The 12,566-nt window shown below is 37.3% G+C and overlaps 1 protein-coding gene across 1 annotated transcript in view; it reads left to right on the top strand.

The window, feature by feature from the left end:
- CTSC (cathepsin C) overlaps window positions 1–12,566 on the top strand; it is a 35,724-nt gene that overhangs the window by 18,687 nt on the left and 4,471 nt on the right. Inside the window, exons 3-5 of the mRNA XM_041730097.1 lie at window positions 463–629; window positions 4,542–4,691; window positions 9,530–9,645. Of these exons, the coding sequence (XP_041586031.1) occupies window positions 463–629; window positions 4,542–4,691; window positions 9,530–9,645 (433 nt within the window). The remainder of the gene's footprint in view (window positions 1–462; window positions 630–4,541; window positions 4,692–9,529; window positions 9,646–12,566) is intronic.

Here is a 12,566-nt window from a genome sequence, read left to right as displayed (position 1 = left end):
AATTTTGTTTGTGCCACTTGACAGCTCTGTTAACTTACGAGCTCCATAGCCTCACAGAGCTGGGTGGGCCTCCACTCTTGCTGGTAAAATGGAGTTATCGAAGCCTCTTTCCTCATAAGCTTCTGTGAGGACTGAAAGAGGGACTTTTGTAAAATGCCTGGAATGTGGCAGATGCTCTAAAAATGTTTCTTTTCCTGCTTTTGATTCCCAGAAGTGTTTTCTTATGTAAATTTTGTTTGGCACTTATTGATGGTAGTCTTAGAAAAGTTTATTTCTCATCTTTTTCTAGACTAATTCTCAGAATGTAACCCCTCAGGGTGAAGTTTTTATTTTGGTTGGCAGAGGCTCGTTCCCAAGATGAAATGAAGAAGAAGCATCTTGACTGTGAATGGGAGCCAGGGAAATGGACCTGAGAGATGAACACAGATTCACTTGACATTTCCTTCCCCAATTTTATTGCAGTATAAAGAAGAGGGTCACAGGGTCACCAGTTACTGCAACGAGACCATGACCGGGTGGGTGCACGATGTGCTGGGCCGGAACTGGGCTTGTTTCACTGGAACCAAGATGGGAACTACCTCTGAAAAAGCGAAGGTGAACACAAAACACATTGAGAGGCTCCAGGAAAAGTGAGTTGTCACAAGAGGAAGATACATTTAGTTTTGTTTTATAGTATGTAGAAATATGTGTCTGGGTTAGTTCTTGATAAGTTTTATTGTGATTCTATAAAATTTATTTGACCTAGAAACGTAACCCATATTCTTTAAAACTTGTGTTGATTAATGGAACTGAGAGAAGAAAGTTTTTTTTTTTTTTTTCACAGCACTCTAAAAGTAATGGCCCAATGATGGCTTTAAAGGAAATTGATATGAAAGACTAGAGAATTGCAGTGACAAAAATCATTTTATTATTGCCTGTAATAACATGTATGGCACTCATAGATACATGTGTTTATGTTACAACAAATGTAGGTGATACTAATTGAATAAATTTTACACAAAGCAGTGAATAACTGAAATAAAAATTCTCAGTATTTATGTAGTGTATTAGTTTGCTAGGGCTGCCATAACTAAGTACCCCAGACTGAGTGGCTTAAGCAACAGAAATTTATTTTCTCATAATTCTGGAGGCTAGTAGCCCAAGATCAGTGTCAGCAGGTTTGGTTTCTTGTAAAGCCTCTCTCCCTGGCTTGACATGGCCACCTTCTCTCTGTGTCCTTACATGTCATCCCTCTTTTTTTCAAACAAGTGCACCAAGTCATATCAGGGTTGGGACCACCCATGTGATGACCTCATTTTACCGTAATTACCCTATGATAGGTCTTCTCTCCAAATGCAGTTATTTTCTGAGATTCTGGAAATTAAGACTTGAACCTGTGGATTTTGGAAGGACACCATTCAACTTATAACATGCAGTTAAGTGTTTTTGTTAAGTAAGGTCCACTTTAAGTAACTGAACCACACAAACGAGATTTCAGATTTTATTCCTTTGGAAGGAAAAGATAAATAGATATTAATGACAGCAACTTTTTCTGTTTCATTTAGTTTGTGAAATCCACTGGAAATACACATGAATAAATCACCCCAAACCAGGCCATGCTGGCAATGAATGATTCTGTAGTAGTGAGACTGGGGACATGAGTTTAAAGGGGACAAATTGTACTTGTCTGGGAAAGTACTCACCAAGATCTAAACTAATACATCCCTTCCATTTTGAATTTACCTTTTAAATTGCTTTGCTTGACTTGATCCTTGAACAATATATCTCCTGTTCACCTGTTCACTTTCACTTACCATTTAAAATGTACTATGTACTAATGTGCTGTTTTTGATACATCAGACATTGCTTTATTTAATGAAGAAGCTATTAATGGGAGTGCTCAGAACCTGTGTTGTTTCATCTATAAAATCAGCACTGGGGACTAAATTACCTTCAAGGTCCCTTTCAGCTCTTAATGATCTGTTATCCCATAGTAAAGTACATTATCTTTAATTTCCTTGGATCTTAAACACTAAAAGTGAGTGTTTAAGACCTACCTTGTCATTACTGTAAGCACATGTCAGTGTGTGTTTACTAGATGTCAATGATAAAGCAAAGGAACTACTGCTTCTCAAAAGTCAATAGTGACTCATCAGTAGAAAATACTTCAAAATATACATTTACAATTTAAAATTTACCCTCCTGTCTAAAGAGACAAACTGCTGTCACTTGTTTTTGTTGTATTAGTGTATCAGAAATATGATACAGGCAGTTTTAAAATCTAGTAAAGGTAGCTCTCTGGTTTCACACTTTGCAACAAGAAGGAAAGAACTTTGATAAAACACATGTAAATAGAATCACTATAACTGCACATCTTTCTTATTATTTTCAGTGCTCTCAGATTTTTTGACTATATCAAAATACTTCCTCAATGAACATATAAATAAAAAGAGAAAGAGAAGTTTACAGTATGTGTAGATGCTACTCAGATTAGGTGTATCTTGCTTTGCATAATTGGGAAGTCTTGGACAATGAGTCACACTTAAGTGATAGACTCTTCTTTAGTAGAAATAACAGGGTGTATTCTATAATTCCTAACACCTGGCACATAGGTTTGATACATGTTTGAATTATATGACTAATCAGCTCCCCCAATCCTTTTGCTTTGTAAACATGCTCTATGTGTTAGATTTATTTATATCCATATCCAAGCATTTACTATCAGGGAAACCAATGCTTCTCAAATTTTAATGTTATTGTGAGTCAACTGGGAATCTTGTTAAAAATGCAGATTTTGCTTTGGGTGATTTGGATTGGATATTTCGAAGGCTTCCAGGTGCTGCTGCTAACACTGGATTCAAGAACCAAATTTGAGTAACGGATATGAACCCAGGTCCAGTTTAATAATTTTTTTGCATCACATGGTAATGTTTGCCATGCTATATGCACGTGACATGTAGTTCCTCCTGTTCTCTCCTTTTTTATTATTATTACAAAGTTATAAACGTGCATTGTAGAAATTGTAGAGGGTGGGAAAAAGTGGTGATCCTGGATTGTCACTCAGAGATAACCATTTTTGGCATTTAAAAAGTGGATTTATAATATATTTTTACAAAAATTGGTTAATTCTGTATAAACTTCTTTGATAGCCTGTCTTATTATTTAATATAGTGTGAACACTCTTCTGTACTGCTGATTATTTTACCAACAAAAGTTGGTTTTATATGGGAATAGCAGAGAACTGTCATTGAGACAAGCAAGTTCAGGCAAAAACTGTAGGCAATGCTACAGAACAAAAAAGAAGCATGCTCTTGTATAGAGGAAAGGATGGACCTGGGAGGACTGTTAGAAACAAAGTTCATTGGATGAAACTGGGAGTTGGAAGTCTAGTGGCTTCTCATTGGCTGAGTTGTGACTGTCTCTCAGTTGTCTGGGCTATTGCCAGGGAAAAAGGTAAGCCCTTCTTCCTCTTGCTGGGATAGTGAAATAGTATCCACATGCAAGGTCCCTATCTTCCAGCTAGATCTGCAATTGATGAAGAGTGATAGGACATGAGAGCTCCCCCGCCAAACCTTCTTACTCCATTTTAGTGAGGTTTCCCTTAATTAACATTTACACACTAAATAATCTGTACATTTTTACTGAATAAACTATTTACTTTTATCATCCCTTATCTGAGAACATTTATTTAGGTTATTTACAGTTTATCACTATTATAAGAGTGTTTCATTGAACATCCTTATATATACAACTTAGTTAACTTGAACTTTTATTTTTATAGGAGACATACCAATTCCAGGCTGTTAGTGTACATGTGCATCTCTTCCACCAAAAGTGCTGAAGGGTGCTTTTTGGACCCTCCTCATAGATTGTCTCTTCATGTATGAACCAAACCCAGATTTGCTTTGATGCCAGAAAAACTGAGCTTTGTTTGAGCAAAAGATATCAACAGAAACTGCTATAAACAGCAGTTTGTTTAAAATAAGATGAGTAAGGAAGAGGATGCATTTCAGAAGCCTGATAACTTTAGAGCCAAATTAAGGGGATTTTTCAGATCAAAAATTGATTACATTTATTACTAGTGTCTGATGCAGTTACTCATGGCTCCCAAGAATTTTTGAGCTAAGTTAATGGAGTTGTACTCTGAAGTCCTCAATAAAAGGACTTGAGTCCAGTGAACTTTTATTAGGGTTAAGAATACTTCAGACATCCTTAATAGTTTGGTTTTTGTTTTTTGAAGTTGGATTTTATTTTACCTGATAATTTCAGCTTATCTAAATTTTGTGTTCTGTACATGTGATATTTAACTATACCATTGACTATTATGGAAATTCAGTATTATATGACACTGCACTGTGGTGCACTTAGCTTATTTAACTGTAAAATAAAGATTATTTTGAAGATTTGAATATTTGAAGTTGTATTACCAAAAATAAATAAATTTGCCTTCTTAAAAGATTATTCCACTTTCTACTCAGGCTCAGTATAAGGATGCTTCTTTTAATGGAGTCTAATTACATCAATAAAGAGGATAACTGAGGCTATCTTATTTTTGTTGGCAGCAATTCTAATAGGCTCTACAAATACAACTATGAGTTTGTGAAAGCGATCAATACCATTCAGAAGTCTTGGACTGCAACCAGATACATAGAATATGAGACTCTCACCTTGAGAGACATGATGAGGAGAGGTGGTGGCCGGAAAATCCCAAGGTAATAAAACATATCCCTTTATCACTAATAAAGGTATTTGTGTTGAATGTCATACTCCCTTCCATTCTGCTCTCCCTAGTTTGCCCACAATTTTATTGGCCATTGCAACCTAAACTTTTTATGTTATTTTTTTTCCCGACCGTCTCCCTATCCTTTCCTTGGATCTTCTGGTTGTCTGAGTCCTATTGATGGGTTCTGCTTTCACAGCATCTGCCACTTCCATCATTCTCCTGCCATTTTCTACACACTGGTGTAGGGTTTTGTCATTCTCTGCTGCGTTGTGGGTCAGCCTCACACCTCCTGTCTTCTAGTCCTACCTCTTTGGTCTCTTTCCCTCTCAGCCATTCTCTAAAATGCCACTTTCATCTTCCTGTATCCAGATATGGTTGTGTTACTACCTATCTTTTAAAAAATATTTTATTTATTCATGAGAGATACACAGAGAGAGGCAGAGACCTAGGCAGAGGGAGAAGCAGGCTCCTCGCAGGGAGTCTGATGTGGGACTCAATCCTGGACCCCAGGATCCCACCCTGAGCCAAAGGCAGATGCTCAAACACTGATCCACCCAGGTGTCCCTACTACCTATTATCTTATGAATAAATTAACCTGGTAACCAAAGCCATCTAAATTTGACTATGCTTTAATTTAGTACCATGACCCATTTTTTAACAAAATGACACATAATCACCAAAATCTTTAGTTTCAGGTACCTCCACTCAGGCTGCTCCCTTTACTTCAAATATCCCTCAACTTGTCTACAAAAACTGTCCGATTTGTCACTTGTAAAAATCTCAAAACCCTCTCTCTTGCAACATCCAGCAAAAAATTGCTGCATATTTATCAGTGTACCTCTACTACCTACAGCCAGAAGTGACACTTCCCATCATTAGCTTACATACCACCCCATCGCATATTTCTTATTTAGGAGATCGGGTCACAAATACTTTGAATTTATATAGTCAAGAATTTGGCAATTTTAAAAAAATATCCTCCCAACTATAGCTGGATCACTCAAAATATATAGACCCTTAACATTTGTTAAATGGCCAAAGATATTCCTATGATTCCGTGTTTCAGGAGAAATTGGTATAACCAAAGGGCAGAGAACTGGAAACCAATAGGGAGTGTAGTGAGACTCAATTTTCAGAGAATACATTATTTCCTTAATATCTATAGAGTTTCTGGTTCAAAATTTGTTTGAACAGGCCACTGATTGGTTAATTAACTAAAATGCATTTCTAACTTTTTCATTTGCAGACTAATAAGCCTAACACTCTGACATTTTTTCAACTATGAAGCTGTCTGGAGATTTTTCCTATCTCATCTAATAGCACTCTCTCATAATTCTGCCCCATTCTAAAGAGAATCTCGTATAGTATTTCTCAAAGTGTATTCTAAGACATTTCTAGTCTGTGAGACCCAGGTTAATGGCAGTTAGGAAAGGGAACATGTTGTAACCCCTCTCAGGTTCGCTAAAATGAAGGAGTTACACTGTGTATATGAGACAGGAAGTCGAGAACTGTTAAGTAAAAATCCACAGCAGCATGAGAGGAAGGCATATCAGCATCTGAGCCTAAGGCCCTGGAGCTCCTGCCTAAAAGATTTGAGCCTCAGACACAGTTGCTTTTCCCTGTGTCATTGGCCATGCTTCTGAGGAATTCTTTTACTTTTGACGCTTCTTCCCTCCACCCAAGCACCTTTGTGTTAGAGAAGGGCTGGCTTTATGAAGGGCTGCTTTTAAGGCAAAGCTCCATAGAAGTTAAAGATAGAGAAAATTGAATGAAACAGGAAATACTAAAACAGACATTGTGGTCTGGCTGCCTAGTTTTCAGTAGCATTTTTATATATAAATTAGGTCTCATAGAATTCAGTGACATAATAGAAACCCACCCTCAGAGATTCTTAACTTGAGGTTTAGAGAGTCATTGAAACTGCCAAAAGTATAGAAAAATGTATTGGCTATGGTCATCTGCCTAAGTTCAGAGTTTTTACCAGACTGAAATAATCTAGACCCAAATGATTAAGAGCTTTTAATGTGTAGTGAACCTGTAATCTTTGCAGTTGTTCTCTATCTTACAAATTCATCATTCAAGCTTCATTTTTACGTCATTGAACTTCGGTTGTCACAGTGTTTGATTGGTTTGTCTGTGCATTGACAGGCAAATACCCTGCCTTATAGGATGGTAGGGGGAAGGAAGTTAACATTTGAGTGCCTGCTGTGTGCCAGATGATCACTTAAATAAATGTATCTGCACATATTTAGTCCTCTTAATGACATGGATGATGATGATGATAATGGTAGTTATCATCATAGGAGCTTAATCTAAGGATTTGCAGAAACAGGAACTATAGTAATCTTTACTACATTGATGTTTTTACAAATGTTTTATTTATTTATTCATGAGAGACACATAAAGACAGGCAGAAACACAGGCAGAGAGAGGAGGAGGCTCCCTGTGGGGAGCCTGATACGGGACTTGATCCCTGGACCCCGGGATCACGACCTAAGCCAAAGGCAGATGCTCAACCACTGAGCCACCCGGTTGCCCCACTACATTGAATTTTTATAATTTTTAAGGTATGTATGATTCTACTTATTTTAATAGGAGTCATTTGGAGTTTTGTGATGTTAAGCCCTGTGAGTAATGTCACATAGCTGGTGAGTAGTGAAACCATTTGTTGGAGGTCAGTATGACCCTAAGCCTACTCTGAAATTACGTTTTGCTGTCAAACTTCAATTCTTTATCTTTTAAATTACTTAATGTATTCTTAAGTATATACAGGACAATTAGTTAATATTTGATTGATTAAATCTGTTGGCCTCTTAGTGTGAAATCACAGAAACTGTTTATTTCCTTCGAAAAATTGTTTGTGCCCTAATTTTTACTTAAAAATCTTAAGGAAAATATTCAAGATTTGTTGCTTGGTTTGTTTTCTCCCTTGCCCTATATACACAGTTTTCATGGTGCATAGCTTTTTAAGTACCTTGGTTATTCCATGGACATTTTCCAAGTTGTATGTGTAACGTTAAACTTCTTTGTATTTGTGATTGTAATTGCTCCGTTTCATGTCTCTTTAATGCTGTACCTCATATGGTCAAAGACTACCTCATGTTCATCTCTCTGTCATAGACAGCTTCCAGCAATGTCCCTGGTTTAGCTAATATTTTAATGAAAAATTGACATTTCTGTAAGGAATTGTGTCTATTTTTATAATTCTCAAGATATGATTGCTATTGAGTGATTCTTTATTCTCTCTCTCTATTTTATCTCACTTCCATTGTGTCTTAACATTGACTTACATCCACTCTAAAAGAAGTGTGTGAGATAGGGAACTCCTTGGGAGTAGTTGCAGAGGACCTGAAGAAGTACAGAAATTATCTTTGCCAGTGACTAAATTGGAACCTGGTAGAGAGCACTGGATAATCACTGAAAAGTTTGAACAGTACAGTCTGGCAATGCCAAGTTGAATGAGATATTCAAGTAGTTATAGTATCAGAAAGATACATGTTATCCTGGTGTAACAGTAGTGCCATAACTCAGGAGTTGATAGAGCATAGAACTGAGATTTTCCTTGTGGAGTGGTGGGTAAGGGCTGCTCTGTGAGCAGTCCTTACATTAGAAGTTAGGGAGAAACTCCTAAAAGAATTTCTTCTAAGCAGTGGGCAATAGGCACTTTAGAGAAAAGGAGCAGCAGCGCAAAGACGTGGAACACTGAAATCATTTAGCAGACTTGGAAAGCTCCCAAGAAATCTAGTGTGTCTAGAGCTGGAATGCTGTTTGTTTTAAATTGCTAATACAGAGAAGCTTGTAGAACAATTTTCTCATTTCCAGACTGTGTCTTATTCATCGTTCCAAGCAACTCTTCTTTTCCTGTCCTCCTTTCTTTTTTTTTTTTTTTTAAGATTTTTTTTATTTATTCTTGAGAGATGTGAGAGAGAAAGAGAGAGAGAAGCAAGCTCTATGCATGGAGCCTGACATGGGACTCCATCCCGGGTCTCCAGGATCAGGCCCTGAGCTGAAGGCAGGTGCTAAACCGCTGAGCCACCCGGGTTGCCCTCTGTCTTCCTTTCTAACCATCTCATGTAGGATGCAGTTTGATAATGAGTAAGCATTTTCATCTGTTGTTTATGGAGTTAGTCAGTCTACTTTATACTTAGACTTCAAATTTCTGTGCTTGCTTCACTTCTTTTACAACTAATTCACTATCGCCACCAGCCATCTCCTGAGTCAAACCTTGGTGGTTCCTCTCTTTCCTCTTGTGTCCTTCATAGGCCATTTTAAATTCCCATGTGTTTACTTTCTTGGTCAAAATCTGTTTAAGAAAATGCAGCTATCTAAGCATACTAAGAGTAGCATCTCAGTGATATACAGACCCAGTGTCATTTCATAGAAGAAATTTACTAGATCCTGAAAAAGAAACAGATAATGAAAGCCATTGACACACTTAGTTGTATAATTGAAACATTGTGTATGGGATGCCTGGATGGCTCAGCAGTTGAGCGTCTGCCTTCCGTTCAGGGCATGATCCCGGAGTACCGGGATCAAGTCCTATATCTGGCTCCTCGCATGGAACCTGCTTCTCCTATCTCTGCCTCTCTCTGTGTCTCTCATGAGTAAGCAAATAAAATCTTAAAAAAAAAAAAGAAAGAAAGAAAAAGAAAGAAACATTACATAATAGACATATTGTATATTTGAAACAATGATGGGACAAGGGCTTTTTGGGCTTGAATCAAGATTCTAGGCAGCCAGGTAATTAAAATCATGGAATTAAAGATTAGGAAATCGTTTTCAAGGGAAAGACTATATATTGAAGTCAAATGTATATTTTCATCCTAGGCCTAAACCCACACCACTGACTGCTGAAATACATGAAGAGATTTCACGTTTGCCAACATCATGGGACTGGAGAAACGTTCGTGGTACCAATTTTGTTAGTCCTGTTCGAAACCAAGGTAAAAAAAAAAAAAAAAAAGTCTGATTTTTTTCATTCATTTGTTCTGAAATATTTATTGAACATTTACTATGTGTCAAGCTCTCGGGTAGATTCTGGGGGTACAGAGATTCAACAGGCCTGATCCACTTTAGTAAAGAAATGGAATAGGTATGTCCAGTGGTAACTTCTTCCTTTTATATCCATGACAGACTTTGATAATAGATAATCTCTCCAGTTGAGCCCAGCATTTTTTGAGTATCCTTCTCAAAATACATTCTAGCTAGCTAATGAAATTAATAAGTAATGGGAAGAAACTCATCTGCCCTCCCCAGTAGGAGAGACTCATGTAGAAACAAAGAATGGCATAGAATTAAAATTGATCTTCCTTCTGCAAGTGGTTTGGAGGAATCCTTCTATGCTATTTGTCCTCCCACTCTCCACCTCCCCCTGTCCCCCATCATTTAGTTTCTAATTACCATAAGAGCCCAGAAAAACGGATCCTTAAATTTTTTTTCTGGTAGATTTTTTGAGCTGTGTAAGGACCTTTTTAATTCACTTTATGTCAGAACATGACATATGATGGTACAATTTAACCCAGCTTCCTGAGTGGTGGCCTTGCAGAGCCCAGATTTACCAAAAGCATCACTCTAATTGCATTTTACCCATTATTTTCAGAAATTTCATACAATATGAGTAGATTTAATAACTCTTCCTCTAATAGTACTTGATAGCAAATTATCTTGTTATATTAAATTTTTAGCCAACAGTGACTTGGAGAATCATTTATACCATACTCAGGTTTATTATTTCTAAGCTCATTTTGAAGATAATTATAGCACACATGACTGATTTGTTACTATAAAATAGGTGTAGTATTTGCTGTCTGGAAACATTCTGATTAGTGTCTCCTGAGGATTATAAATTAATAACACCCAAAGATAAATTGTTCTTCCCTTTTCCTAGAAACTCTGTGGTAATCAACCCCTCTCACTTCTCAGTGTTCACCACCAGCCCTCCAGTTCCATGCTTACTGAATTCTTGCCAAGTATTCTGAGTGTACAGAGCTTGGAGCAGGTTTTTTATAGCTGCCAGCCGGCAAGGCTTCTGTCCTGCAGTTGACATCAGAGATCTCATCTCTTTGTCTTTGCTTTTACAAGTTCTTCTGGAACTCTTCAGCTCTAGAGAAAGTGTGGATCCTGAAATGTCTCCCCTACTTTTTCTTTCCTGGGTAGGGCTTCTTTGGAAAGGAAGCTTAGGAAGTGAGAGAACTTTTAAGGTAATTGAGAAATGAATGGGAAGTGAAATTAAAGGGTTGGTGTTAAGAGAGGATTAAAATGTACTCTGTCATCAGATTCCTTATATCTATCTGACAAGATTAAGTAAATAATGCTTGTCAAGTGTCGATTATTGAGAACCTGATACATGGTTGCTTTCTCTGTAAATACAGTGTTTTATAGAGTACCATGTGTTAGGATTTTTGATGACTGAGGATATAAAGATTACTGCGGCATGGCTCTTGTCCTAGAGACTTGCAGTTTAGCAAGATCTGCGAGCAAAATATAAAAATACAGTATGGCAACTACTTTAAGAAAGTGTTTTTTAAGGTTCATTGGGAGCATGGGAGAAGGTCAAAAGAGAAGTTTAGTTCCACTCATTTCCCGAAAGATACAGTTGACTGGTGACGAGACAATAATCCAGGGGACGGAAATTAGACCTTTTAAAACCAAATTCTCAGACATTGGTTTTCTTAGCTTGGCAAAAACTGTTGTTCTCTGATGTTTCATCTTGTTTGAGTGCTATAAATATGATTTGTACAGACTGGGCAATTTTTAAAGGTTCCTCTTTTGACTTCCTTTTGGTTTTCTTTACTTTAGGTTGGGGAAAAATTATTTTCTCTTCTTGAAAACTGGGCTCCTTGGAAATTTCCACTAACTTTAGGAACATCGCATTCTAGAAAACCCAGAATTCAGAATGACCCAAGTTAAGGGAATTCACAACTTTTCTGTATTCAGAGAGCAAATGAAAATTAACGAAAAAAGAAATATTGGGAAGACAAAATGAGGTTTTACTGTTAAACCTGAAAGCAGCTTTAAGCACCAGCCATATAGCTAGATTTATATTCAAGTGTGAGAGGGAAGAGAAGCTAGGCAATTGGAAGACTTGGACTTTCTGTCTTCTCTCTGCTATACTGTTGTTATTTATTATTGTATCTTCAAGAGAGAGAGGGTGTGTTTCTCAGGTCACATCAGTTATCGTAAATGCAGTGTTTTCCTACTGTCTAAAATATAGTTTGTTTAAATCTTGTTTTGAATACCATCTGTACTATTAGAGCTAGAACAGAGAGACCTTATTAAGTTGTCTTCCATGCTGTTCACTTTATATACAAGATAAAAATAAATGCCAGAAAGTTCCAGTGATTTGCCCAGGGTCACACAGCTGAATGACAGGGTAAGGGTGGAGAAGATTCCTAATTCCTTATTCTTAGCTCACAGTGTTCTCCACCATGGGAAGGTGCAGCTGAACACAGTTCAGCTGTGAAAATCACGTTACCTAGTTGAAATTGTGGAAATGTGCTTACTGACCCTGCTGCCATGGCCCAGGAATGCTGGATGACCAAAATGGGGCCATTTCCATATTCTCAGGATGTTAGTTATTTCATGACTCTGGTGTCTCATGAAAGGAACACTGGCTTTGTCTGTTAACTGTCTCTGATCTGGTTCTTTGTCACTCAATCATTTGAAAGATAGGTCCCAGGGATAGGGTTACTTGGATGGTTTCAAAAACAAGATGTGCAAGTTAATTTTGGCTTAGTTAGTAACTAGATGATAGGGAAGAAAATTTGAAAACTCATTAAAGTAGTTACAGATCTATAAACTGAAAAGAATATAAGCTGCCTTGGGAGACACCTAGCTGCTAGCACCTGTCAGCTGTTAGTTTTGT

This window comes from Vulpes lagopus, chromosome 15 (assembly GCF_018345385.1).
Source record: "Vulpes lagopus strain Blue_001 chromosome 15, ASM1834538v1, whole genome shotgun sequence".
Taxonomy (NCBI): Eukaryota; Metazoa; Chordata; class Mammalia; order Carnivora; family Canidae; genus Vulpes; species Vulpes lagopus.
This window is presented reverse-complemented; position numbering and strand designations above follow the sequence as displayed.